Source organism: Lutra lutra, chromosome 9 (assembly GCF_902655055.1).
Source record: "Lutra lutra chromosome 9, mLutLut1.2, whole genome shotgun sequence".
Taxonomy (NCBI): domain Eukaryota; kingdom Metazoa; phylum Chordata; class Mammalia; order Carnivora; family Mustelidae; genus Lutra; species Lutra lutra.
In genome coordinates this window covers 100,477,845-100,503,589 of record NC_062286.1, presented here as the reverse complement: position 1 = coordinate 100,503,589, position 25,745 = coordinate 100,477,845, and the positions used below count along the sequence as shown (strand labels likewise).

Genomic DNA, 25,745 nt, shown 5'->3' with positions numbered 1-25,745 from the left:
ATCACACAGATTAGTTAAGATAATAGGGCAAAAGAGAATAACCTATAATTTATATAAAATCATGAAATTTTAAATATTATGAAGGAAATTAGAAAAGAGAAAAAAAGATTTACTAAGTTTTCATTGCCGCTGTAGGAAAGAAATTTTTGGCATACTTAACAGCCAGACTCTTTTTTTTTTTTTTTTTTTTTAAGATTTTATTTATTTGACAGAGAGAGATCACAAGTAGACAGAGAGGCAGGCAGAGAGAGAGGGAGGGAAGCAGGCTCCCTGCTGAGCAGAGAGCCCGATGCAGGACTCGATCCCAGGACCCTGAGATCATGACCTGAGTCGAAGGCAGCGGCTTAACCCACTGAGCCACCCAGGCGCCCCCCAACAGCCAGACTCTTAACTGCAGTGGACATTTTGTATACCTCCGTCCATTCCTGCACACACAAAGAAACACATCTGTGTGATTTACTGAACTTGAGGATTACATTTGATTGCTTTCTGCATTAAAAATGAAAATGGTACCTACCTGTAATATTTATCTTTCTTACAGTCAGGTTGATTATCGAGCAAAGCTTTGGGCCTGTAATTTCTGTTTCCAAAGAAATCAGGTATGTGAATTTTTTAAGTGTTTTTCTGTGTTTCATTTTGGTGGAACTCTAAAAAAAATTAAGTGAGGTTGAATTTGTGTCTGCCCAGTAGTCATCAGTTTCTGCTGAACTCCAGGTAATAGCTTTTGTTAAGCATAATTGAACATTGAACATTTGTGAGTTCTCTGTTGAATGGTGACTCAGTTTCATTATGTGGGTTTTTATCATTTAGTGTGGAGGGACAGAATTCCCTTTTTGTTGTGTGTTCTGTTAGCAGTGAATATGTTACCATAAGAAAACGGATATGTTGTCTATATTTCATTTGACTTCAGTTTTATTCTAATTGGATGGTGTATATTATTGAATTTTCTTTTTTTTTTTTTTTAAAGATTTTATTTATTTATTTGACAGAGAGAGATCATAAGCAGGCAGAGAGGCAGGCACAGAGAGAGGAGGAAGCAGGCTCCCTGCTGAGCAGAGAGCCCGATGCGGGGCTCGATCCCAGGACTCCGAGATCATGACCTGAACCGAAGGCAGCGGCTTAACCCACTGAGCCACCCAGGCGCCCCTGAATTTTCATTTTTTTAAAAAGATTTTATTTATTTATTTGACAGAGATCACAAGTAGAGAGGCAGAGAGAGAAGGGGAAGCATGCTTCCCACTGAGCAGAGAGCCCCATGCGGGGCTCGATCCCAGGACCCCGAGATCATGACCTGAGCTGAAGGCAGAGGCTCAACCCACTGAGCTACCCATGAATTTTCATTTTTTGATCTTTGTAACTTTTAGGGTCCAAGTACCAGTGTTGACCCTCTTTTGATTTAAAAATTTCGAAACTGGGGCGCCTGGGTGGCTCAGTTGTTATGCATCTGCCTTTGGCTCAGGTGGTGATCCCAGGGTTCTGGGATCGAGTCCCATGTCGGGCTCTCTGCTCAGTGGGGAGCTTACTTCCCCCTCCCTCTCTCTGCCTGCCTCTCTGCTTACTTGTGATCTCTCTCTGTCAAATAAATAAATACACTCTTTTTAAAAAAAAAAAAAAAAAAAGGCAATATCAGCAGATCTAAAGGGTAGTCAACAGAATGGGCAAAAATATTTGCAAATCATAAATCTAATAAGGGATTAATATCAGGACATTCAGGGGAGAAGATAATGGGGAGATGTTGTTTACAGGTTAAGAGTTTCAGTTTTGCAAGATGAAAAGAATTCTGGAGATGGATGGTGGTGGTGGTTGTACAGCATTGCAAATATTTAAGAGCACTGAACTGTACACTGAGCAAAGATGATTATGGTAAAATTTATATGTATTTTACCACAATAAAAAAAATTGGAGAAAAATCGGTCTATAAGCTATGAACTTAAAATGTTTGTGGAGGGGTGCCTGGGTGGCTCAGAGGGTGAAAGCCTCTGCTTTTGGCTCAGGTCATGATCCCAGAGTCCTGGGATTGAGCCCCGCATCAGGCTCTCTCCTTGGCTGGGAGCCTGCTTCCTCCTCTCTTTCTCTGTCTGCCTCTCTGCCTACTCGTGATCTCTCTCTATCGAATAAATAAATAAAATGTTAAAATGTTTGCGGAAAGTTTTAAAGACAAAAGAAAATGCTTGTGATAATGTGTTCAGCATAAAGAGCAGCTTGCAAAATTATATATACAGGGCGAGCTCAGCTGTGCTTAAACAGAGAAAATCTGAAAGGAAATACGCCTACATGTTGACAGTAGGTATCTCCAGTTGGTAGGAACATGAGGGATTTTTTCTTCTTTTATTTATTTATTTATTTATTTATTTATTTATTTATTTGAGAGAGAGAGAGAGAGAGAGAGAGCGTGCACACACATGAGTGGGTCAGGGGCAGAGGGAGAGGGAGAAGCAGACTCCTCCCTGAGCAGGGAGCCCAACAGCATGGGGCACGATCCCACGACCCTGAGATCATGACGGGAGCCAAAGGCAGATGCTTAACCAACTGAGCCACCCACATGCCACCGTTTTTTGTTTTTTGTTTTTAATTTATTTTCTCCAGTAGTCTCTACATCCAACTTGGGGCTCGAGCTCACAACCCGATCAAGAGTCGCACGCTCTTCCTACTGAGCCAGCCATGCACCCCTTTTCCTGTTCCTTATATTTTCTTGTAGTTGCTGGTTTTTCTACAGTGTATATGCACTCATTGATGATAGCAGCTAAAATAATAAACCCAAATAAAATGTTAGACTTCCACCTAAACCATTGATGGGTTTAGCTAAAATCTGAGTCCTTAATTTGCAGGGCAGCACTTAAGATATGGTTTGTAACAGTGCATTTTTTAATGATCTAGAAGTTATGACGTACCCTAATACCTTTTAAAAAGTTACAAAGGGATATAAATATAAGGCAGGGTTATTGATTTAAAATTTTGATATATGTATGTATTTAAATGCAGGCTCTGATTTAGGAGTTAGGATGAGAACTGAGTCTCTGCATTTTTTTTTTAAGATTTTATTTTTATGTAATCTCTATACCCAACATGGGGCTTGAACTCAACCCTGAGATCAAGAATTGTATGTTCTACCAACTGAGCCAGACAGGCGCCCCAAAATTTTGATTTTTGTATTTTAGTTACTGTTATTTAGTGTTCTGTGTTTTACAGAATTAATACATGGTCATTACTCATTTTTATAAGTGGAAAATAGAAGGTATAACATAAATATCTTTCAGTCCTAAGGAAAGATTGCTTTGTTTTCTTTTCTTCAGTTTCCTCCCGCTTACACAGGTATATCCGAGGTGAATCAGCCAGCTGAATTGATGCCCCAGTTTTCTACAATCGAGTATGTGATACAGGTAACTTCTTTGTCATGCATTTAATGAGTGGTGTTAAATACGGAGTTTCTCTTGAGATACTTGGCTTCTGTGTCCCTTACTTTTCCGGGCAACTTAAAGCTGCGAAGGCAGTAGGATCCTGAATACTCAGTCATGGTGCATGTGCACTTACCGGCATTATTTTCAGTCTTGATAGGCCGCTAGAATAGGGATCACTGGTTGAGTTCAGCACCTGTCCCCCGCAGCCTTCTCCCGCTTTGTGATGGGGCACTCCATCTTGTAGTCAAGCTTGAAAACTTTGGGTTCGTTCTTGACTTCTCTCTCTCGTACATTCCATATCCAGTCCACTAGGGAATCACATTGGGTCTATATTCAGAATCTTTCCACAGTCTAGCCACTTCTTTCCCTCACTGCTTTTGTCCTTGGCCAACCACCGCCTCTCAATTAAATTGCCGGGCCATCTCTTAGTCCTTCTCCATAATTTGACCCATTCCCACTTATATTTCATTCTTTTTTTTTTTTTTTAAAGATTTTATTTATTTATTTGACAGACAGAGATCACAAGTAGGCAGAGAGGCAGGCAGAGAGAGAGGAGGAAGCAGGCTCCCCACTGAGCAGAGAGCCCGATGCAGGGCTCGATCCCAGGACCCTGGGATCACGACCTGAGCCGAAGGCAGAGGCATAACCCACTGAGCCACCCAGGTGCCCCTTATATTTCATTCTTAATCCAGAAGCCAGAGTAGCTCTTTAAAAACATGTCATGTTCCTTCTGTGTTCAGAAACCTCCAATGCTGAAAATGGCTCTCTTTCTTCCAGAGTAAGAGATAGTCTTCAAGGCCCTGAGTGGACCTGCCCTATGTTATCACTTGGACCTCAATTTGCATTAGTGTCTCATTCAGTCACATGGGCCTCATGACTTTCCTCGGGCATGCCAGGACTGCTCCTGCCCGTGGGCCTTTCCTCTAGCTCTTCTGCAGGCTGGAATTCTCTTTCCCCTGTGTCTGTATTGCTCCCTCCCTCTCCTCTGGGTTTTTGTTCTAATGTTACTTTCTTTTTTTTTTTTTTTTAAAGATTTTATTTATTTATTTGACAGATCACAAGTAGGCAGAGAGGCAGGCAGAGAGAGGAAGGAAAGCAGGCTCCCCGCTGAGCAGAGAGCCCGATGTGGGGCTCGATCCCAGGACGCTGAGATCATGACCCGAGCCGAAGGCAGAGGCCTTAACCCACTGAGCCACCCAGGTGCCCCCTAATGTTACTTTCTTAATGAGGCTGCCCTGACCTCAGGTAATACTGGAACCTGCCCCTACTTCTGCTCTTGGCAGCCCCTTAGCCTCTCTGTTCCAGAAAGTCAGCAACTTGAGGCAGTAAGGATTTTTGTTCTCTTGGCGCACTCATGTATCCCAGGACCCGGAACTGTGTCTGGCACATGGAAGGCATTCAGAAACGTAGAATAAATTGTTGGATACAGAGACTTTTTACATTTAGTTTGTTTTAATGTAACCTGTCATTTGATAAGGTGAGTGGAAGTTAGATGTCCTTGTTCCCTGTCAGTATATATAGATGAAGACTTTCATTTGCATGCCTGATTTGCTTTAAAAAGAGCTGGTTGGGTCTGTTTGTATACTGACCACCGTGCTGTGTTTCTTTGCATAAAGCGAGGTGCTCAGTCCCCTCTGATCTTCCTCTATGTGGTTGATACGTGCCTAGAAGAAGATGACCTTCAAGCCCTCAAGGAATCCCTGCAAATGTCCCTGAGTCTCCTTCCTCCAGATGCTCTGGTGGGTTTGATCACATTTGGGAGAATGGTGCAGGTTCACGAACTCAGCTGTGAAGGAATCTCCAAGAGTTATGTCTTCCGAGGGACAAAGGATTTAACCGCAAAGCAAATACAGGTTTGTGCCATGCTCATACACAAGCAGGACCAAGGAGATTTCTTAAACATGAATTGGTCATTCACTCTAGTGTTATGGGAAATGAGTCTTCTTGGTTTTTTTTTAGGATATGCTGGGCCTCACCAAGCCTGCCATGCCCGTGCAGCAGGCAAGACCTGGCCAGCCTCACGAGCAGCCTTTCATTTCAAGCAGGTGAGCTACCAGCGTAGAATGTTGCACACACAGTAGCGGGCACGCGGGGCCGTCTGCTGGAGTGAGGGAAAGAGACTCTTAGAACCTTTGTTTTCTTGTTTTTAGAGAAAAAAATAAATGATTAAGCCTAAGAATATTTAACGTTTAATGATCTTTTGTAACTGTTTGGTGTATATTTGAAATTCATAACTGGGTTGTGGATATACACATATGTATGTGTGCACACATTTGTGTGGTTAGATTTGCTCTGAATGTCTTTCCTGTTAGTGTCGTGGCATCATAAGTATTTTGAGACCACTGTATTCAAGCCTTCCCCTCCTTATCCATATGGCTGTTGTCCTTCTTGAGTCTTGAGTAAAAGTAGGAAAACTGAAAGCTTTGTGGGGTGTTCTTAAGCAAACCTGAGACCAGATTCTTTGAGTGCCTGTGGCTACCTGGGGCCGGGTTAACAGTCACCAAACATGATAAAATGCATTGCCTGAAGTGCTAGGGACAGCCACTTAACTGTGGAAAGAAACCAGTGCTTCTCTCTGTTTTCACTCCTAAGGCTCAAGAGAAACACTTGAGAATCACTTTAAAGTGGATCTTCAGAATGATGAAGGTGGGGGTGCCTGGGTGACACAGTTGTTTGAGTGTCTGACTCTTGATTTCAGCTCATGTCTTGATTTTAGTGTCTGAGATTGAGCCCCAAGTTAGGCCCTCTGCTCAGTGAGGAGTCTGCTGGCTATTTCTCACTCTCCGTCTCCCACTTCTCCCCCTCTTCTCTCCCACTCCCCCTCCTCCCTCCATGTTCTTCTGCCCCTCCTCCTTGCTCCCCCCCCCCACCAAAATAAAGCTTAAAAAAAAAAAAAAGAATGATGAAGGTGGTCCACGTACAGGAATTTTACATGGATTGAATTTACATTAGACCTGTCTTTAGGATTTCTTTGCTGCTTAAATTTAATTAAACTGACTTATTCCTATTTAAATTTAGCTTTTTTCCATGCTATATATATAAGTTGCTATATATTTAGTTTCTGGTTTTTTTTTTAAAGATTTTATTTGTTTATTTGACAGACAGAGATCACAAGTAGGCAGAGAGGCAGGCAGAGAGAGAGAAGGGGAAGCAGGCCCCCTGCTGAGCAGAGAGCTCCATGTGGGGCTCAATCCCAGGACCCTGGGATCATGACCTGAGCTGAAGGCAGAGGCTTTAATCCACTGAGCCACCCAGGCACCCCTATATATTTAGTTTTAAGTTATGTTCTTGAGTGAAATTGCTTTGAAGGAAAAAATTGTTAAGTTTTTACTACTCTGAGTAATTACCTTGAAGAGCTCTGTGTCACCTAGGGCTAAAGACTGTAGTACTTTATTAAACCAGGATTGATGTGTCCATTGAAAATCATGCAGATTTCTGCAGCCTGTTCACAAGATTGACATGAACCTCACTGATCTCCTTGGGGAGCTGCAGAGGGACCCATGGCCTGTGACCCAGGGGAAGAGACCTTTGCGATCCACTGGTGTTGCTTTGTCCATTGCTGTTGGCCTTTTGGAGGTAACTCAGAATTTACCAGGGTGCATCAAACCTTGCGAGCTTGTTCCCACAGGTTGTGTTTGCTAGCCTTGTTTGAAAATGAGTTGTGACCTAAGTGAGTGGATTGACCATGGATTTCTCAGAAGGCACTTCAGGTATTACTATTATTATTATCCACGGTGAAGGAGCCCCATGATGTTTTGAAAATACCAGAAGTTTTCATGAGAAACACAAGGCCATTAGGGCAAGGGCAAGTGCTCACAGTGAATTAATAAAAGTGTACAGAGCTATTGGGTTGGAAGATGTAAGGCTGCTTCTCTGCATTGTCATCCATGTTGTTTTGAACTATCATTAGTATCCAGCAGAGCTGAAAAGAACTTTGGAATTTTTTTTTAGGGAGATGGAAGCATACTTAGGGCGGGCTGAATGCTTCTAAAATGCTGCCATTTATTGTTCCAGGGCACTTTTCCGAACACGGGAGCCAGGATTATGTTGTTTACCGGGGGTCCCCCCACCCAAGGGCCTGGCATGGTGGTTGGAGATGAATTAAAGGTTCCTATTCGCTCCTGGCATGATATTGAGAAAGATAATGCACGTTTCATGAAAAAGGCAACCAAGGTAGGTGCTCCTGGGCACGGCCTGTAATTCTGCTTACCCAGTGTGTTTGGGCTGTTCTGGAGTGACAGCTACTTTGCTGAGGCCATGCTTTGTGGGCAGCAGATGGCCCTTGCTCAGGTGACCTTCCAGATCTAGGCTGCTGTTAAATCGATGGCCCAGCTGAGTCCTTTCTTAGAGTGGGTGATCTTAAAACTGCTAGAAGTGTTTTGAGATTGAAAACTATACATTTATTGGATGTTATAAAGAAAACTGTCTCTATATTCTTATGTTTGGTTACATCCCTTTGGTATAGTAAGACATACCTGGTGAATAATACGGTTTCCTAAAGGTAATTTTTCCCCATTCACAGCACTATGAGATGCTTGCTAACCGAACTGCTACAAATGGCCACTGCATTGATATTTACGCTTGTGCCCTTGATCAGACGGGACTTCTGGAAATGAAGTGTTGTGCAAATCTTACAGGGTATGTTGAAAGCCAACACCTGGGAAAATGGAGTGTGTGTATTTTAAGGAAAGAGAAGTGAGTGATGGAAGCATAGGAATGTGCAGGGCTGACCTAGATAAGCTTTCAGAAAGCTCCAGGCTGTCGGGTCTGTGGCAGGGAGGGTGTATGGGCCTCTTGGGGAAAGAAGCAGTGATTAGCAGGAGGTTGCAAAGTTCACTACAAATGAATCATATCAGAGTAACTTCATTTCTTCCTTAGAGTTGTCACAGAATCTATAACAGGGCAAGAAAGCAAGCACGCATGGGTCTGAGTCTTGTTCCTCAGTGATTCCCAAGTAGTTAGCATGGGGTGTGACCCAACGTCAACATTTGTTAACCTTCCCTGGGTGTTTCTAACGTGCCACTGGGGTGGGCCTTTAGTGTCCAAAGTGTGCTTGAATATAGGCAGCATCAGCCCCATGTGAGAGCTTGTAAGGAATGTAGCATCTTGGATTTTTTTTTTTTAATTTATTTGACAGAGATCACAAGTAGGCAGAGAGGCAGGCAGAGGGGGGGGGGGGGAACAGGCTCCCCGCTGAGCAGAGAGCCTGATGCGGGGCTCGATCCCAGGACCCTGAGATCATGACCTGAGCCGAAGGCAGAGGCTTAACCCATTGAGCCACCCAGGCGCCCCAAAACCTGCATTTGAATAAGATCCAGGAGACTTGCATAAAACATTTTGAGAAGTACTGGGGTAGAACCATGGGTGTTCCTGAGATTCTGCATTTCTAACAACTCCTTCATGACACTGCTTGTCCTCACCGAATAACAGAGGGCATGTAGAGGGTAGAATGCGAGTCACTTGATGCAGGCCCAGAAAGCCGCAGATGTGTTAGGTGAGTCCCGAATGACACGGATGGAGCTATACCAGTGAGCCACGTTTAGTAAGAGGAATTCCTACCAGTATCCTCCAGGATCTCTTGTCTTAGAGCATCCACGGAAAGGCCTCACTGCTTTTGTGAACATCCCCGAGTTTACATGCCTCTGTGTGTGTGTGTGTGCGCGCGCACGCACAAGTGCACATGTCTCTGATGGAAAGGGACCATCACTTCTGTCAGATTCTCGGTGAGGTCTTGGACTCCTGAATAACTTGGCAGTTAGGTCACATAATCTGTTGCACAAGTTGAGTATCAGGGAAATGTGTAGCAAGGACATTAAAAAGTCTCAGAGCGGGGTGCCTGGGTGGCTCAGTGGGTTGAGCCGCTGCCTTCGGCTCGGGTCATGATCTCGGGGTCCTGGGATCGAGCCCCGCGTCGGGCTCTCTGCTCAGCGGGGAGCCTGCTTCCTCCTCTCTCTCTGCCTGCCTCTCTGCCTGCTTGTGATCTCTCTGTCAAATAATAAATAAAATCTTTAAAAAAAAAAAAAAAAAAGTCTCAGAGGGTTTAGTTTTGGCTCAGTGTGAGCCAGTCATTTGGGATGACTTCCAGAAAAGGCGAGGTGATCACAGGCTGTGTTACAGGAATTGGTTATCTTCAGAGAAGATCATAGTCTTGGTTTCCTTGGTGCCAGATGCACCCAGGTTATATCCTCTGCCATTCTGAGCATTTCAATTTCAAAGGGATTTGTAGAGGAACTGGGGTGTTCAAAGGCAAGTGGTAAGAGTGCTGGAGAGTACCTGAAACTGTGTCATAAGGAGAATGATTGAAGGATCTAGAAATGATAGCACTGAAGACAGATGGGCGTGAGATCTATATTCAACAATTGAAGCCTTCTCCTGTGGAAAGGGTTTTAGATTTGTTCGCTGTGTATATGACCAAAGGGGAAAACTAGACGTAGCGGTGGGAGCTGCTGGGAAATAGAATTTCACCCAGTATGAAGAAAGGCTGCCACTGAAGGGCATGCGTTCCTGATGCAGGAGGAGTTCAAATCTAATCTGGCTGATAACCTGGCAGGTATGTTGTAGAGGGTTGGTGTGAGTTGGGATTAGGTTTGTGTGATGCAACAGAGGTCGGCAGCCAGAGCTGGAATATTGGTTTCATCTTCATTGGGGCTGAGGCCCTTCCTGTGCTGCTCATGCAGGTCAGAGTGGTAACTGGGCTCTCACGGTGTTTGAGCAGCAGGAAGGAGGAAGAGTCAGAAAAAGACATGTGCCTTCCCATGAGAATGCCCCCCACAAATCACAACAGCCATGTCCAATAAACAAAGCTGAGTTACATGGCTACGTGCAAGGCAGGCTTGGAAATGTTGTCTTTTTTACCAGGGAACCATGGAAACCATGACCAAGGAAGGGGCGGAGAGGGTGGACATTTAGGGCCAGAATCATCTCTGTCCCTGAAGGGGCCAGGCACTCTGAGATAGCTGGATCAGACGATCTTGTGTTCTGCCTGGTTCTGAAGTCCCGTTTGATGATTGATGGCTGGACGCATAACTTGCATCATGCTGTGTTTATCTGCCCCAGTACATGAACTGCGGAGATTCTGAACAGTGTTTCCCTCTAACATCAAAAAGGCATGAAAAAGTTATTCATACACTAGAAGAGATAATTCACATACAGCCAAAGATTTCAATGTTTTGAGGCAGTGAATTAATCTGAAAAGGATTTCCCATAGGCTTTGGTATTTCCCCTACTAGAGAAGAGTGAGGGGAGCTGGACACATTTTCTCAGTAGATACAACCATTAAGCCTGTGGGCTTATCAGTGAACGGTTCTTTTGGTTTTTTTCTTTCTTTCTTTCTTTTTTTGGAAATAATTACAGATTCACAAGAAATTTCAAAAATAGTATAGAGAGGTCTGTGCATACTCTTCCATGTAGCAGCTCCTAGCAGTAGCATCTTTCAGAAATGTAGTGCAGTGTCACAACCAGGAACTGACATTGGTATGATATGGTATGATATGATGAACTCTATGACAGACCATACTGGGATTTCACCAGTTTGTATGGGCACTGATTTTTTTAAAATGTAGGTGTGCATCGTATGAGACTGTATCATCATCAATTTGTGTAACCACCACTGTGGTAAAGATTTAGAATTGTTGTTTTGTTTTGTTTTGTTTTGTTTAAAGATTTATTTTTTTGACATAGAGACACTAGAGAGGGAACAGAAGCAGGGGAGTGGGAGAGGGAGAAGCAGGCTTCCTGCTGAGCAGAGAGCCCGATTTGGGACTTGATCCTACGACCCTGGGATCATGATCTGAGCCAAAGGCAGACACTTAACGACTGAGCCACCCAGGCGCCCCAAGATTTATAACTGTTCTAAGGGGTCCTATCTTTTATGTCTTTTTTTTTTCTTTTCTTTCTTTTTCTTTTCTGGTGGTTTTATTTAAGCACGGGGCTGGGGGCGGGACCCGTTGGCAGAAAGAGCTCTCTTTGATGTCTTGAAAATAGTGTCTTTCCTGATTACGCATTGAACTTGCTGTTTCCAGTTTAAGTTAATATCACCTTCATGGACGTAGTTTTTTTCCCCCTTTTTAAAGTTCTTTTTGTTAACACCAGGGAAGCATCCGAATGGCTTTCAGTCATCCTAAATGTTCACTTTGTTCTTTGTTTCCTAGAGGCCACATGGTGATGGGAGACTCTTTCAACACTTCTCTCTTCAAGCAGACGTTCCAAAGAATTTTTAGTAAAGATTTCAATGGAGATTTCCGCATGGCATTTGGTGCTACTTTGGAAGTGAAGGTACAATAGCTTTCTGACACTTTAATGAAAGATTAGTTCTCTTACTTAGTAGTCAGACTTGTACAAGCCTCACCTTGCTGGACATGGGCATCTAAAGGTAAATTAAAAGGCTCCCAGCAATATAGTTTAAGAAGGTATATTGATTCTGTCTCTTTACTACTTGAAGTTGACCTGTATCTTAATTAATATTCTAAACGAAGTGCTCTCTGATTGCCTTGCAGGCTCTGCTCTGTCTTGCTCTAGGACAGCAGGCCTAAGAATTAGTGGTGGGCTGAGGCCACATGGTGTTGAGTCCCCCCCCCACCCCCACCGCCGGCAGTATAGGCCACCATATTCACAGAACCATGTTTATATTTAGCACCTGCCTGCAAACTAGCCAGAGTACTTGAAAATAAGTGCAGCACTGTGAGTTTGGGTCTTGTTTTTTCTTGTAGGGACTAAAAGCCCTGCACACTTGATTCTGAGTCATTGAGAAAACATTAGAAGGAGCTGTTACATAAAGGGATTAGGATTATTACTTTGAGAATTGAGGATAATCATTAAATCATTTAGATTAAACTTTAAACAATCTCAGATTTTTGAGGTTTTTTTTTTTTAAGTTGAAGAGGAATAGACTTTAGTGAATTAAGATTTTAAAATCTAAGTATATTGGCCTTGTCATTATGTTGGAGCTCATGAATTAAGCATTTTTAAAACAACATAAAACAGTATATTCACTGATGAGAAATTATAATTATGACTGAGTACATGGGATTGGAAAAAATGTATTGTTGGTAGAATTTCACCATGTGTATAATAATTTCAGAGGTGAGGGGGTGCCTCACTGGCTCAGTCAGAAGAACATGAGACTCTTAATCTCAGGGTTGTGAGTTTGAGCTCCACACCGGGTATAGAGATTACTTAAATAAATAAGCTTAAAAAAAAAAAAAAAACGTAAATTCAAAGGTGAGAGTTGAAAATACAGCATCTTTGGAACAAAGTTAATTCAATTTAAAGGAGGATTTTACTAAAGTTTGCATTGGAATTTCGTGGGCATGGAAAAGTTTGTAAGAGCATGATCCATGTAGGATTTCTTTTTGGTGGAATGATAACATTGCCATATTTTACCTGTAAATTTTAATTGTGTCTTTTGTGAGAGGGTGGTTTTCAGTGAATTTTACCTTTACATGCTTGTGTATTTCCATTTTAGACCTCTCGGGAACTGAAAGTTGCAGGAGCCATTGGTCCTTGTGTGTCTCTGAATGTGAAAGGACCATGTGTGTCAGAAAATGTAAGGAAAACTCTATCATCCTCACCTCCTGTGCCCCAGGATTTAACCCATTATAACCCATTCAAAATGTCAGAGCAGAGTGATCTTACCTCATGTCACCTGTTGGAATGTGTCTGTTGGTGAAGGGAGAAGGGTCAACTCTTACAACCACAACTCTGAGAGGCAGTGTCCTGTCTGTCCATCTATCTAAAGGGTCAGAGGGTGGCTCAGAGGAGTCAGGTGTCTTGCTTTCTGGGTCAGAGCTGATAGGGAGGAGCTAGAGCCCAGGTTTTCCTGAACCCCCATCCTTGTCTGGGTCTCTGTGCCAGTGAGCCACAATGTATTCTGTTTAGCAAGGCAAGTATTCAGCAAGAACCTTCAGGAATAAACCTCTGTGCTTGTTGCCCTTAGAGGTGATACCTTTGTCTCACTTCTCAGAGACCATTTTGAGTTGGTTGGGCATGAATGACACTGTTGTATATGCAAATAGCTATGTTCTTTGGGTAACAAAATTTTGAGAATATGTGAATGAAGTAAAGTTATGGTGCGGTAGCTTTGCCGGTGGCTCGCTTCCTCTGCTTATACTTTAGCTTCAAGGAAACAAACCACGGTGTCCAGTGAGGCCTATCCAGGGTGGTTCTGGGCTGGGGTTGTCTTATTGCTGTCCTTCCCTTGTTGTCCTTGTCAATGAGACGGTGGACTGTAGAGCCAGACATGGATACGGGGGCACAGATCTACCCCTGCCAGTCTTGTGTCCGGGCATGGTATTTACTTGCTCTGGGATTCAATATCTTTATCTGGGAAGTGGGGATAGGAATAGTACCTCACTTGGCAGTGCTGTTGGGAGGGTTGAAGGAGTAAGTTCAGGTAAACTGCTCAGAAGAGCCCCTGGCACAATGGAGGCTCACGCCGGATTTCAACTTTCACATCCTCACTTTGTCTTCGTCAGCAGAGAACATTGACTTAGTGACTACTTTGGTTAACCTTTTGATGAAGTTGCCAGAGGCAAACTGATTTGAGAATATTCCTGTAATCCCTTGGGCGAGACAGGTGGCTGCCCCAAAGCCCATCTGAGGAGTTACCCATTACCCTGGTGTACCAAGGGACTGGTACCCCTAATTCCTGGCAGGGCTTCGGAAGCCTGCTCAGTTCCAAAATATGTTCCATACATTTAAAATCTGCCTTAGAAGGTAATTTTATGAATCAGTATATGAGCCAATTAGCTGTTCTAAGATCTGGTAGGGATCAGCCATGAGATTTTGGGAGGGGGCTTTGAGGATGCAAAGGCGGTGGGAATACAACTCAATATACAGAGAAGCTTAAAGAAGAGTATGAGGAGTTCAGTATTTGCACCACTTAGAGTCTGCACTTGTCAACATTTAGTTATTCTCGCTGTCCTCTTTCTTTACAATATTTGCTTTCTCCATCTGGTCATTATTTGTCTGCCAGGTTCACGTTATTGTACTTCACAGAACCTTGGAACAGCAAGCTGCAGAGGTCACGACACTTAGCCTTTCAGTCTGCATCTTCTAAAATTAAGGATGTTCGCCTACTGTGACGTTATAGCAAACCTAAGAAAACAGTAATTCACTAATATCATCTGTGGCTAGTCATAGTCTTTCTCTGCTTTAACCCCAAATACCCTTCGTAGCTGCCCCCCCCCAAACTAGTAACTGCATCGAGCATTATATAGCCTTAGTCTTTTAAATCTGGAACCGTCTTCCTGTTCTACAGGGTTTTTTGCTTTTTTGTTTGTTGACAGTGATTTGTGCCAAGCATCTGTGACTTCCGCAGTAGAGTATTGCAAATTCTTAGCGTATCTGATCGTTGCCTTGCGGTGGTGGTGAGTGGGTTTCTATCCTCCCTGTGCTTTTCTGTAAAGTGAAAGATAGATTAGCGATTAGGTTCGGGTTAGGCCTTTTGTCCACCGTGGTTCCTGAGTGATCTTACACCTCGTGTGTTTCTTCAGGAGGCACTTCTGTCTGGTCATGTGTTAGTGGTGCTGAGTTAAACTGTGGAGAAGGTGATGACTGTCCTATGTCTTTCTGTTATAAGGGCATGTTTCCTTTTTGCCATTAGCAAGAGGTCTGTTGAACAAGATGGTAGCAAAATACGAATATCTTGTTTGCCAACAGCCTTTGTTTAAGTATCCATTGATTATCCTTACTCGAATCATTATTTCACTGGAGATTATAAAATGGTGATTTCCTGATTTTGTCTTCATAGTTACTCTGGTAAAGGCAGGGTAAATGCTTCCATAAGGAATTTGTGTGTTAGTGAGAAAATGTATTTTCAGGGCTCTGCAGAAATTGTGGCGCCTTCAGGCATTGGTGCTTATAGAACAAGAAAAATTTTCTTTTTCCTCTACCCATCTTGATCTCATTGGCTGGGCCCTGCAAATGGGCCTGACAAAAGACAGGTTTCACAAGAGAAAAAATTCACACATGCATTGCACATAGATGCATCACGTATGCATTCCCGGTAAGGAGCAACTCAAAGGGGTGGTGAGAACTTGGGATTACGTGGCATCTTAACAAAAGAACAGTAAATCTGGGGGCGCCTGGGTGGCTCAGTGGGTTAAAGCCTCTGCCTTCGGCTCGGGTTGTGATTCCAGGGTCCTAGGATCGAGCCCTGCATCGGGCTCTCTGCTCGGCGGGGAGCCTGCTTCCTCTCTCTCTGCCTGCCTCTCTGCCTACTTGTGATCTCTGTCTGTCAAATAAATAAACTCTTAAAAAAAAAAAAAAGAACAGTAAATCCGTAGAAAAGTGCAAGACATAGGAAAGGCACTTTGAGCTTCTGGGGGTGACACCTTGTGGAAAAGCAGGTAGATGGGGGTAGATGGGGGAGCTAATGGAAGAGAATGAGTTGGTCTTCGCAAGTTTGTTGTATAGACTCTTCTTGTACAATCTCTGGGCTGATAAGCATCTAGAGTTGTTTTTGGTGATTGAGAATCATCCTGCCCTTCTTGGTAGGGAGAGGGCAGGGAGTTTTCTTATGTCTGCTATTTTTAAATTACCTTCAGCTTAAAATAATCCTTTTGTCAGAGTGGCATATTTTGTGATGGCATACACCAAACCCCTTGACTTGAAACTTCAACAGGTTTCATATTATAAAAATTGAGTTGGTGGGGCACCTGGGTGGCTCAGTTGGTTGAGCGACTGACTCTTATTCTCGCCTCAGGTCATGATCTCAGGGTCGTGGGATTGAGCCCTAATCAGGTTCCCTGCTTGGTGGGGAGTCTGCTTGAGATTCTCTCTCTCCCTCTCCCCCTCCACCTGCTCACTCACATGCTCTCTGCCCCCTCCCCCACCCTTTCTCCCTTCTCTCAAATAAATAAATCTTAAAAAAAAAACTTGAGTTGGCGGTATGGAGAAAGGATCAGGAGAAGGGATTGGCAAGTCAAAAATGGGAGGCATGCAAGCTCCTTTTGCTTCTTTACCATTTTCCCTGGGTGTGGCCCTTCACCTTCCAGCAGATGTTACCTGCTGCTTTTAGAAAAGGCCACTAAAAGGGAAGGTGGACATGCACAAATCCGTCCATTTAACTATCTTTCTTCGGAAATACTGATGAAACGGTGTCCTCTCCACTTTCCACCTTAGAGCTGCTCCGTGATTTCAACTAAGAATCTTCCCTTTGCCCTCTAACCATCTCCTTCCTGAGACTGCTGGTTCTTTGGCCAGGTACAAAGGCTCCTGGCAGGCTTCATAGAGGCCAGAGTGGTTCCAGTCAGCTCTGCTCAGCGGACTATACGGTTTGGGTGGTGTACAATTCAGAGTCGTACAAAAGAATAGGACTCTCTTAAATGCATACTCAACTTACTGAAAAGCATGGTATTTTGCATTTTGATGAGTGTTAAAATGGGTAATATTGTCTCTAGAACAATAAAGTGTTTATTTCAGAGTCTAACAATCTTCTTGGTTGACAGTTAATTCTAGGTACTTTTGACACCTGCAGCCCTTTCTTCTAGATGTCATGCGTAAAACAGCAACACTCTTCACATTTTAGTGAACTTCATTTATCATTGGAGGTGCTTCAACTGGTCAATAAAAGGCAATCTTTATACCACTAAAATCCTAGTTCTCTTACAAAAAATTTCTATGTAGCTTGGCATAAAGAAATTGGTTTGAAAATTAATATTAATAGCTAACATTCTGTTACTATTCTTTTTTTTTTTTAAGATTTTATTTATTTGGGACAGAGAGAGAGAGAACATGAGTGGGGGGCAGAGGGAGAGGTAGGAACAGGTTCCCTGCTGAGCAATGAGCCCAGCATGGGGCCTGATTCCAGGACCCTGTGATCATGGCCCAAGCTGAAGGCAGACATTTAACCAAGTGAGCCACCCAGGCCACCCTCGTCTTATTCTAATAATAATAGTGAAACTTTTCAAGCTAAGCAGATAGTTCTGTCTCTTCTAGTATTTGCTTCTTCCCCAACCCTGACGTGATTCTTTCAGCTAACTTCAGTATTTTGTTCCATGTGTGTGGAGAGAGAGAAAAACAGAGAGAGAGTGCACTTTCTTGGTGATAAAATGGAAATTGGTCAGAGTGCAGATATACAAAGCTTAATTTTGGGATGCCAAGGTAGCTCAGTCAGCTGAACTTCCGACTCTTGGATTCAGCACAGGTCATGATCACAACATTGTGAGATCAAGCCCTGTGTGGGGGATCTGTGCTCAGCAAGGACTCTGCTTGAGATTTTCTCTCTCCTTCTCCCCCTCCCCCCACTCACTCTTGCTCGCTCTTTCTCAAATAAATCTAAAAAGAAAAAAGCTTAATTTTAGAGTCCTGTAATAAATCCTAGCTCTTATTCAGGCTTATAATTGTACTTTTTTAAGTTTTTCATTTGGAATGAGATCTTCCAAGTAGCCTACTATTCTCAGAGTCCGTACTTTTCATCAGCAGTTAAACATAGAAGTAGCTTTTTTGGTTTTGTTTTAATTCCTCTTTTCATCCCTAGGAACTTGGTGTGGGTGGTACAAGTCAGTGGAAAATCTGCGGCCTGGATCCCACATCTACACTTGGCATCTACTTTGAAGTAGTCAATCAGGTAAGTTGGATTTCTTCCTGAGTATTCATGTCTCAGTGTTCTGTTTTCTGATTTCTTACTGACTGGCGGCCTCTGGTTTCTTTCTGTGTGGACTGATGCTACTTTGGGCTTGTGTTTGCTTGATACCAGTCCAACATGATCTTCTTTTCTCCTTTCAGGGTTTGGTCAGAGTTAACATATTGCTTTCATCACTTAAATTGTTGGACTGATAAGCTCATCAGAAGGGGAATGGCTTTTACCAGTCATCATAATGTTTGTGACGTTTTGAAAGTGTCAGTTTTCCCCCAGTATTTGATTTTTAAAAATCTTAATTTATAGGAAAATGAATTTTACAGCGAATACTTGTACACCTACCACTCAGATTCTGTAGTTAACATTTTACTGTATTTACTTTGCCCCACGTACCTATTTATTCATCAATTAATCTTATTTTTGATGCTTTTTTTTTTTTAAGAGGGGGTGGGAGGGAGGGGCAGAGGAAGAGGGAGAGAGAATCCCAAGCAGGGTCCATGCCCAGCGCAGAGCCCTACATGGGGCTTGATCTCATGACCCTGAGATCATGACCTGAGCTGAAACCAGGAGTCAGATGCTTAACCGACTGAGTCACTCAGGTGTCCCTTATTTTTGATGCATTTTAAAACAAATTGCACTCCTCAGTGTCTTTCATCCCTAAATACTTTAGCATGTGTATCATTCACTTGAATTTATTACTAATCTGAATATGGTTCCTTTTTTAAAAAAAAATTTTTTTTGAGGTAAAAGTTATGTATGGTGAAATGCCCAGATTTTAAGTGTACCATTCAAAATGCATCAAGAACTGTGTTGTTAACACTGTGTCAGTCGTTTTAGGAAGAGCTCAATGGGCTCTGTGACCATTTGTGTTTGAGTCATGCCTCTAACAGTAACTGTGTGTGGCCTGTGTCCTGCAGCACAACGCTCCGGTCCCCCAAGGAGGCAGAGGTGCCATCCAGTTTGTCACACAGTATCAACACTCCAGCACCCAGAGACGCATCCGTGTGACCACCATTGCCAGAAAGTGAGCAGTCCTGGTTTCCTCTCTGTTGAGCCCCCAGTGTTTTCCCTTTGAAGAGATAATTTAGCATCTCTTAGTTTATCTTTGTAATTCCATTGAATGGTTCTCACCAATCCTGACTGGCTCATTTGATCAGAGAAGGTGGCAGAGGAAGAAGCATTGCTGGCCAACCTAATTAGGCCTGCAGGCACTCTCCTGGAAGAATCCTCTTTTGGTAGGAATTAGTTCATTAAAAATTAATTTTCATTATAGTCAGATAAGTAACCCATAAATACATCCTTCTTGTAAAAGATACAAAGAGCTCAAAAGTATATAAAAAAATGGGTCCCTTTACCTGCTTTCCCCAGAGGTGTAATGCTATTACTGCACAGGTGTTTATCACGGGCCCATTTCCATGGAGTTCTGTACCGTATGTGTGTATAACATGCATGTGTGGCTTCTTATTTTTGGCATGTCTGTAAATTTTTCTCGATAATCAGTCAGGGACATCTTCTGTATCAGCATGTACTAGCTGCTCCTTCCCTGTAGTGGCTGTTACAACGTTGCATGGTTTGGATGGGATGTGTCACTTCTCTCTTAAAAAGGGATTTCAGGGGCTGCCTGGGTGGTTCAGTGGGTTAAAAGCCTCTGCCTTCAGCTCAGGTCATGATCTCAGGGTCCCGGGATCGAGTCCTGCATCGGGCTCTCTGCTAGGCAGGGAGCCTGCTTCCTCCTCTCTCTCTCTCTCTCTCTCTCTCTCTCTCTCTCTCTCTCTCTACTTGTGATGTCTCTCTGTCAAATAAATAAAATCTTAAAAAAAAAAAAAAAGGGATTTCAGGTCCTACCTTCCTTCCAGAAGGGCTGTATTCATGTGTTTAGGTTTTTGTGTATCCTGAGTATTTCTTTCCAACCACTTCATAGAAGTAGAATTCTGTATCCTGCAAAACTACTCTTATAAGAACTGAATTTGTGTTTTCCCCAATAGTGTGAGGAGAGTGTCCTATTTCCTCACTAATAATATTATCGATCTTTAACATGCCAATATAGAGCAGTTTGCCACTTTTATATGGATTTTTCTGTTTATTAATGGGTTGAACACTTTTCATATTTATTGGCCACGTATATTTCTTCTGTGATAGCCTTTTCCCATTTTGTAAAACCTATTTCTTTGTCTTGTTCATTGACTTGCAGGAACTTTTTATGTATTCTGGATATGATTATTGTTTGTGGTTCATATCTGTTCATGGCCTGTCTGTTGTCTTTTAGTTTTGTTCATAGTGTCTTTTAATCTGTCTAGAAAACTTTCATATATATGCTGATTCTTTCTACCATGGATATGATGTGGAAATTCATTTTGTGAATTTGTAAACATACAGATTTTTGCAAGATGGACCTGGAGGAAGGAACTGGAGACTTGGGTACCTCTAGGGTATCTACTCTCATGCTATCTTGTAGAATTTTGAGAAGTTCTCTGTAATTTTTCCTTTGCTCTTTTTTTTTTTTTTTTTAAGATTTTATTTATTTATCTGACAGAGATCACAAGAAGGCAGAGAGGCAGGCTGGGGTTGGTGGGGGAAGCAGACTCCCTGCTGAGCAGAGAACCTGATGTAGGGCTCAGTCCCAGGACCCTGAGATCATGACCTGAACCGAAGGCAGAGGCTTAACCTGCTGAGCCACCGAGGCACACCTTTCCTTTGCTCTTAAAGCCTTCAGAGATTGGATGAGGGTAAATGAAAACATGTAAAACTCCTGTGATTCCTTACTGATGTTGCAGTTTGAATCTATGTTGCCTTAGATGAGGGAGCAGGACTTAGGTAAGCGTGACACTGATTCTGGACTTGTCAGTTGGGCAGATGCACAGAGCCAGCTCAGGCACATAGAAGCGGCGTTTGACCAGGAGGCCGCAGCAGTCTTGATGGCTCGGCTGGGAGTGTTCCGCACAGAGTCGGAGGAGGGACCTGATGTGCTCCGGTGGCTGGACCGACAGCTCATCCGACTGGTGAGTTGGGAACTGTGGCACCAGCTTCAGTCGTAGTCTCTGCTCTGTGTTTGAGAAGAGAACACTGGCACATACACCTGTCATTTCATACAGTCAGTCAACAAGCACTTTGTGTTGCTTACCTTATGCCAAACGCTGAATGTTCTGGGAGTGATGTAAGAGAGGGTTATCCGTGCATTTTCCCCTCAAGGACTTACATTACCATGAGAAAGAAAGAACACACACAGGACATTTAGAGAAAGATGCAAATCTGTGTACAGTAAAGGTTGATTTAGATGAGTCCCTTTGAGTGCTGTGGTTCTATATTTTCTTTGGAGATCTTAGGGATTTTTTTTTTTTTAGCAATAGGGATCCGTGGCCCAATGAATGTGGAGATGCCTCATATGTTATTTTGGGTCTATTCAGGAGAGATAAACCATGCAGTGATTTAAACAGGGGAAGCGTGAACAAGCTTGTGGGACACGGCTGTGCATTTCAGTTTATGCGGGGCAGCTGGAGAGACCATGGGAGCACAGGTTGGTGGGGAGAAGTAGTGAAGGTGTGGCTTAATTTTAGAATGCTTCATTTTATTTATGAAGCTATTTTAATGTGTGTTATTGAAATGTTAATATACAGTGTAACTGTAGCTTTATGTGCACTGCAGTGATTGAACAATTCCATTGGAATGCCTTGCTTTTAAAGTTAAATCACTGCTCAGGTGTGATTCCCAAGCAGGGGCCTGCCATCAGCATGATACTTGTGTTTACATTCACCATTACTGTGTGAGATAAACGGGAGGGTGAAAGGCTACTGATAGGGAGACCAGTGGGGGATTCTGGAGGCTCGAGAGAGCTGAGACCAGAGTGGTGGTAGGACAGTCGGAGGGAAGGGCAAGTTTGGAATCAGGGTGTATGCTGAAAGAAGATTTGATAAAACTTGCTCAAACAATGTGGAATCAAAAACCAAAATATTTAACATTGACTTAAGTTTTGAGTGTGGGTGACGGCAAAGATGATGGAGAGAGAAGAGAACTGGAAGATGGCAAAGGGTGGAGGGAGGCATAATTTTTTTTAATGTAATAAATAGTTGAATTTACTTTATTCATGAACTTGTGAAAGTACGAGTGAGGGAAGCTGTTCCGTAGTTGGGTGGAAGTGCCCAGAGGAGCTAAGGTTAGAGGCAACACTGGACAGGGGCAGTGTGGGAGGGGCAAACTTATATGACATTGGTCTGGTTCTCCTGTTACTTGTAGCTGGAGCAGTGAGGATGGGAGCAAGCGGCCAAGAACTAGCCTCCCAAGAAACCCACAGTTAGGACAAAGAGAGATGAAGGGCTGTGGAACAAGACAGAGAAGAATCAGTTGGAGAGGAAAAATAGGTGCTATGTTAGTGGCTGGAAGAGAATTTCACAGACTTTGGGGGAGTCACTTGACCTGGGGTGCTGGGAAGTCCAGGAAGGTGAGAGCCATACCAGGTCATCGGACTTGGTAGGAGAGAGTAATTGTCAGAGATGGGCTTTCTTTCAATGGCGGAGGGTTCAGTTCTCTATTGGCCGGAGGAGATGTGTGAAACAAAGAGGAAATAAAAGCAGAAGAGAAAATGTTCAGAAATTTGTCTTTGAAGGAAGGAAGAAAATTGAGCTATAGTGTCACAGACTTAGGGGCTTTCCTTATGGAAGAGGTGCCCGAGAGAGCTCCTTGAGCCACTGACCCATCAGAGCAGTCCTCCGGCAGCATCGCCTAGGAGCTGGTTAGAATTGCAGGCTCTCTCCAGATCTGAGGAATCAGAATCTATGTTTAGCAGCACCCTGGATGATGGGTCTGCCCAGCTGTGCTTGAGAAGTGCTGGTCCCGGATCCTCAGTAAGTCAAAGTTGAGACTGGAGTGTAGCTCTTCTACTGCAAGGATTTTTCCAGGTGACACTGACTGGACTTTTCTCTCTCTCTTTCTCTCTCTTTTTTTCCTTTTTTGCTGTTTTCTTTCAACAGTGTCAGAAGTTTGGACAGTATAACAAAGAAGATCCCACTTCTTTTAGGTTATCAGATTCCTTCTCTCTGTATCCTCAGGTAAGTAATAGGTATTTTTTAAGTAACTAGAGAAGAATGAATTTTGATAGAAATGAAACTCTACTCTCAGGCTGGTAAAGTGAAGACTTGGTGGGTTTTGAGATTCCCATCTATAGGTGATGAAGGTTGTCCATTTAAGGACAGGTACTGTGTCTGTGTGTGAGACCGTGCCTCAGCCCTATAGAAGACAGAGATGGGGCGCCTGGGTGGCTCAGTGGGTTAAAGCCTCTGCCTTCGGCTCAGGTCATGATCTCAGGGTCCTGGGATCCAGCCCCGCATCGGGCTCTCTGCTCGGCAGGGAGCCTGCTTCCCTTCCTCTCTCTGCCTCCCTCTCTGCCTACTTGTGATCTCTGTCTGTCCAATAAATAAATAAAAAACCTTTAAAAAATATTAAAAAAAAAAAAGAAGAAGAAGACAGAGATGACACACAGAGAGAAGATAGTGGCTCCCCAACTCCCATGAAGAGGCAAAACAGGGTTGTTGCTGAAGGCCACAGCAGAATCTCATCTGTAGAAGTTCTGGGCCGGCAGCTACCTCAGTGGTCACTCAAGCAAATGAAGCACACGTGAAGGTGAACGTTACAAAATGAGGCCACAGATAATGGCAAATATTTAATGATACCTGTGTAGTGACGGTGCTGATCGTATCTGGGAATCAGCAGTAACAAGCAGCTCCTGTAAATAACTGCACTGCACACGAACCAGCCACTTGGGGGGCATCGGACAGTGAAAGGAGGGACGGAAGTGGACACGGCATGAAGCCACCTTCAGGAATCTGTATTTACCTCTCCTGATCTCCACCCTCGTCTATAAATGAGGAGGCTGGAGCTGGACTCGGTAGATGGTTGTGAGGATGGCCAGCAGAGGCGGAGAGTGTGGTCCGCAGGGCCAGGCACTGGGGAAGCACTTGGTCAGTGTGGGCCTGCTCCACAGCTGGGGCCCATGACTCTCAGGTGGCCTTCATGGGTGCAGCTTTCCTGGAGCCAGAACAGAGCCAACTCTTTTCCCTTCCCTCAGAGATGCCTTAATGAGGAATAGGTAGAGAGCAGCAAACTTTCATCTTTAAATAAATTTCTGAGCACTCAGATATCCTAGTAGGTATTATCCTTTTGCTTACTCAGTTTGGAAAGTGGACACAAGTTTCAGGCATGCTGTTGTATAGCTTGGACTCTTTAGGGTTAAAAGGGGGCCTTAGAGGTCACTTCACCTGACCCCCCCGGCCCAGGCAGGGCTCTGTGGTCCCTGACGCCCACCCATGTGGCCTGTGTTAAGGCAGTCGAGCCCGCTCACTGTTGCAGAGGGCACCCTGGGCCTGCCAGAGTTCACACGGAGTTCCAGCCACTGGCTCTGCCACTGCTGATCCCCTCTAGGGGATCCCCTCCCCGAACCCCCATGCATGTTGGTTTCCTCTTTACAAAGACAGAACAGGTCTGGAGAAGTGGTTTCTCATCTCTTTAAAATTGTGGAATCATTTCTTTGAGAGGAGTCCCTCGGAAGCCAGCACATAAGCAGCTAGACTTGAGCTGCTCTGGTTGTGCCAACGTGCCACCCTTAGCACCGGGTGCTGCCGGAGCACCCTCCCCTGCCCCCCATCTTGGGCCCAGAGGATCTGATGAGATTGAAGAGCACAGTTGGAAAATCTCTGAATGATGTGGCTGGTAAGATTCCTTTTGTCGAGACTTCTAGGTTAGAGGTCAAGCTCACAGTGTTGGGAGCCAGATGCCTGGAATGAAGCGGTTCCACCCCTCAGTGTGAGTGGCCTTGGGCAAGTTGCCTACCCCGCAGATTGCTCACCCATAAACCAGGGTGGTAAGCGAAGCTGCCTTGTGTCTATATTAGAAGAATTAAATCATTCTTTCAAGTACTTTGTAGCTTGCACACGGAATGTATTGACTATGAGCCATGATTATTATACAGGAGTCAGTGGTTCAATATTGGGAGTCTCAGGAAGCTTTAAACTTCTCAAGGCAGCTCATTCATGTTCTGGCACCTCTTTTCCCAGCGTGGGGTTTGAATTCATGACCTTGAGATCAAGACCTGAGCTGAGCTCAAGAGTCGGGCCCTTGGGGTGCCTGGGTGGTTCATTCGGTTCAACATCTGCCTCCGGCCCAGGTTGTGATCCCGAGGTCCTGAGATCAAGCCCTGCATTGGGCTCCCTGCTCAGTGGAGAGCCTGCCTCTCCCTCTCCCTCTGCTTGCCACTCCCCCTGTCTGTGAGTGTTCACTGTCTCTGTGTCAAATAAATAAATAAAGTCTAAAAAAAAAAAAAAAGTTGGATGCTTAACCGACTGAGCACCCCAGGTGCCTCATTTTATATTATTTTTATTTTTTAACTATTGGTACCTCTTCTGAATGAGCTAAAAGTCTGCCATGCACCTTCAGATCTCAGGGTAAAGAGCATCCCTCTCTTCCCTCCACCCTTGATGCCAGTGCAGCAGCCTGAGTCTTGAGCTCTCCGGCCTCTCATCTGTGACTGCATCTGGAGTCCCCGCCCTCTGGCCTCCTCATGCACATCTTTCAGACCCCAGTGGCTTGGGAAGCCTCCTGCTGCCCCTCCATCCTTACCCCATCCTACTAGTACTTTCTTGTATCGTGCTCACAACTTTTTATTGTGGCTGCCTTGAGTGTGCCTTTTCCTCATGGCGCTGTGACCTCTCTAGAGCAGACGTTCTGCCTGCAGCCTGGCCCAGTGACTCCAGAAATAAATGCTGCTTTGCCTTTCCCCC

The 25,745-nt window shown here is 44.0% G+C and overlaps 1 protein-coding gene across 3 annotated transcripts in view; it reads left to right on the top strand.

The window, feature by feature from the left end:
• The window catches only part of SEC23B (SEC23 homolog B, COPII coat complex component), a 45,808-nt gene that overhangs the window by 3,534 nt on the left and 16,529 nt on the right, over nt 1-25,745 (top strand). For all 3 annotated transcript variants that reach the window (XM_047746414.1, XM_047746415.1, XM_047746413.1), the window contains exons 3-15: nt 542-599; nt 3,294-3,380; nt 5,015-5,251; nt 5,358-5,443; nt 6,830-6,974; nt 7,413-7,571; nt 7,921-8,036; nt 11,549-11,672; nt 12,862-12,942; nt 17,878-17,967; nt 18,897-19,003; nt 20,825-20,978; nt 22,944-23,021. In XM_047746414.1, the coding sequence (XP_047602370.1) occupies nt 542-599; nt 3,294-3,380; nt 5,015-5,251; nt 5,358-5,443; nt 6,830-6,974; nt 7,413-7,571; nt 7,921-8,036; nt 11,549-11,672; nt 12,862-12,942; nt 17,878-17,967; nt 18,897-19,003; nt 20,825-20,978; nt 22,944-23,021 (1,522 nt within the window). The remainder of the gene's footprint in view (nt 1-541; nt 600-3,293; nt 3,381-5,014; nt 5,252-5,357; nt 5,444-6,829; nt 6,975-7,412; nt 7,572-7,920; nt 8,037-11,548; nt 11,673-12,861; nt 12,943-17,877; nt 17,968-18,896; nt 19,004-20,824; nt 20,979-22,943; nt 23,022-25,745) is intronic.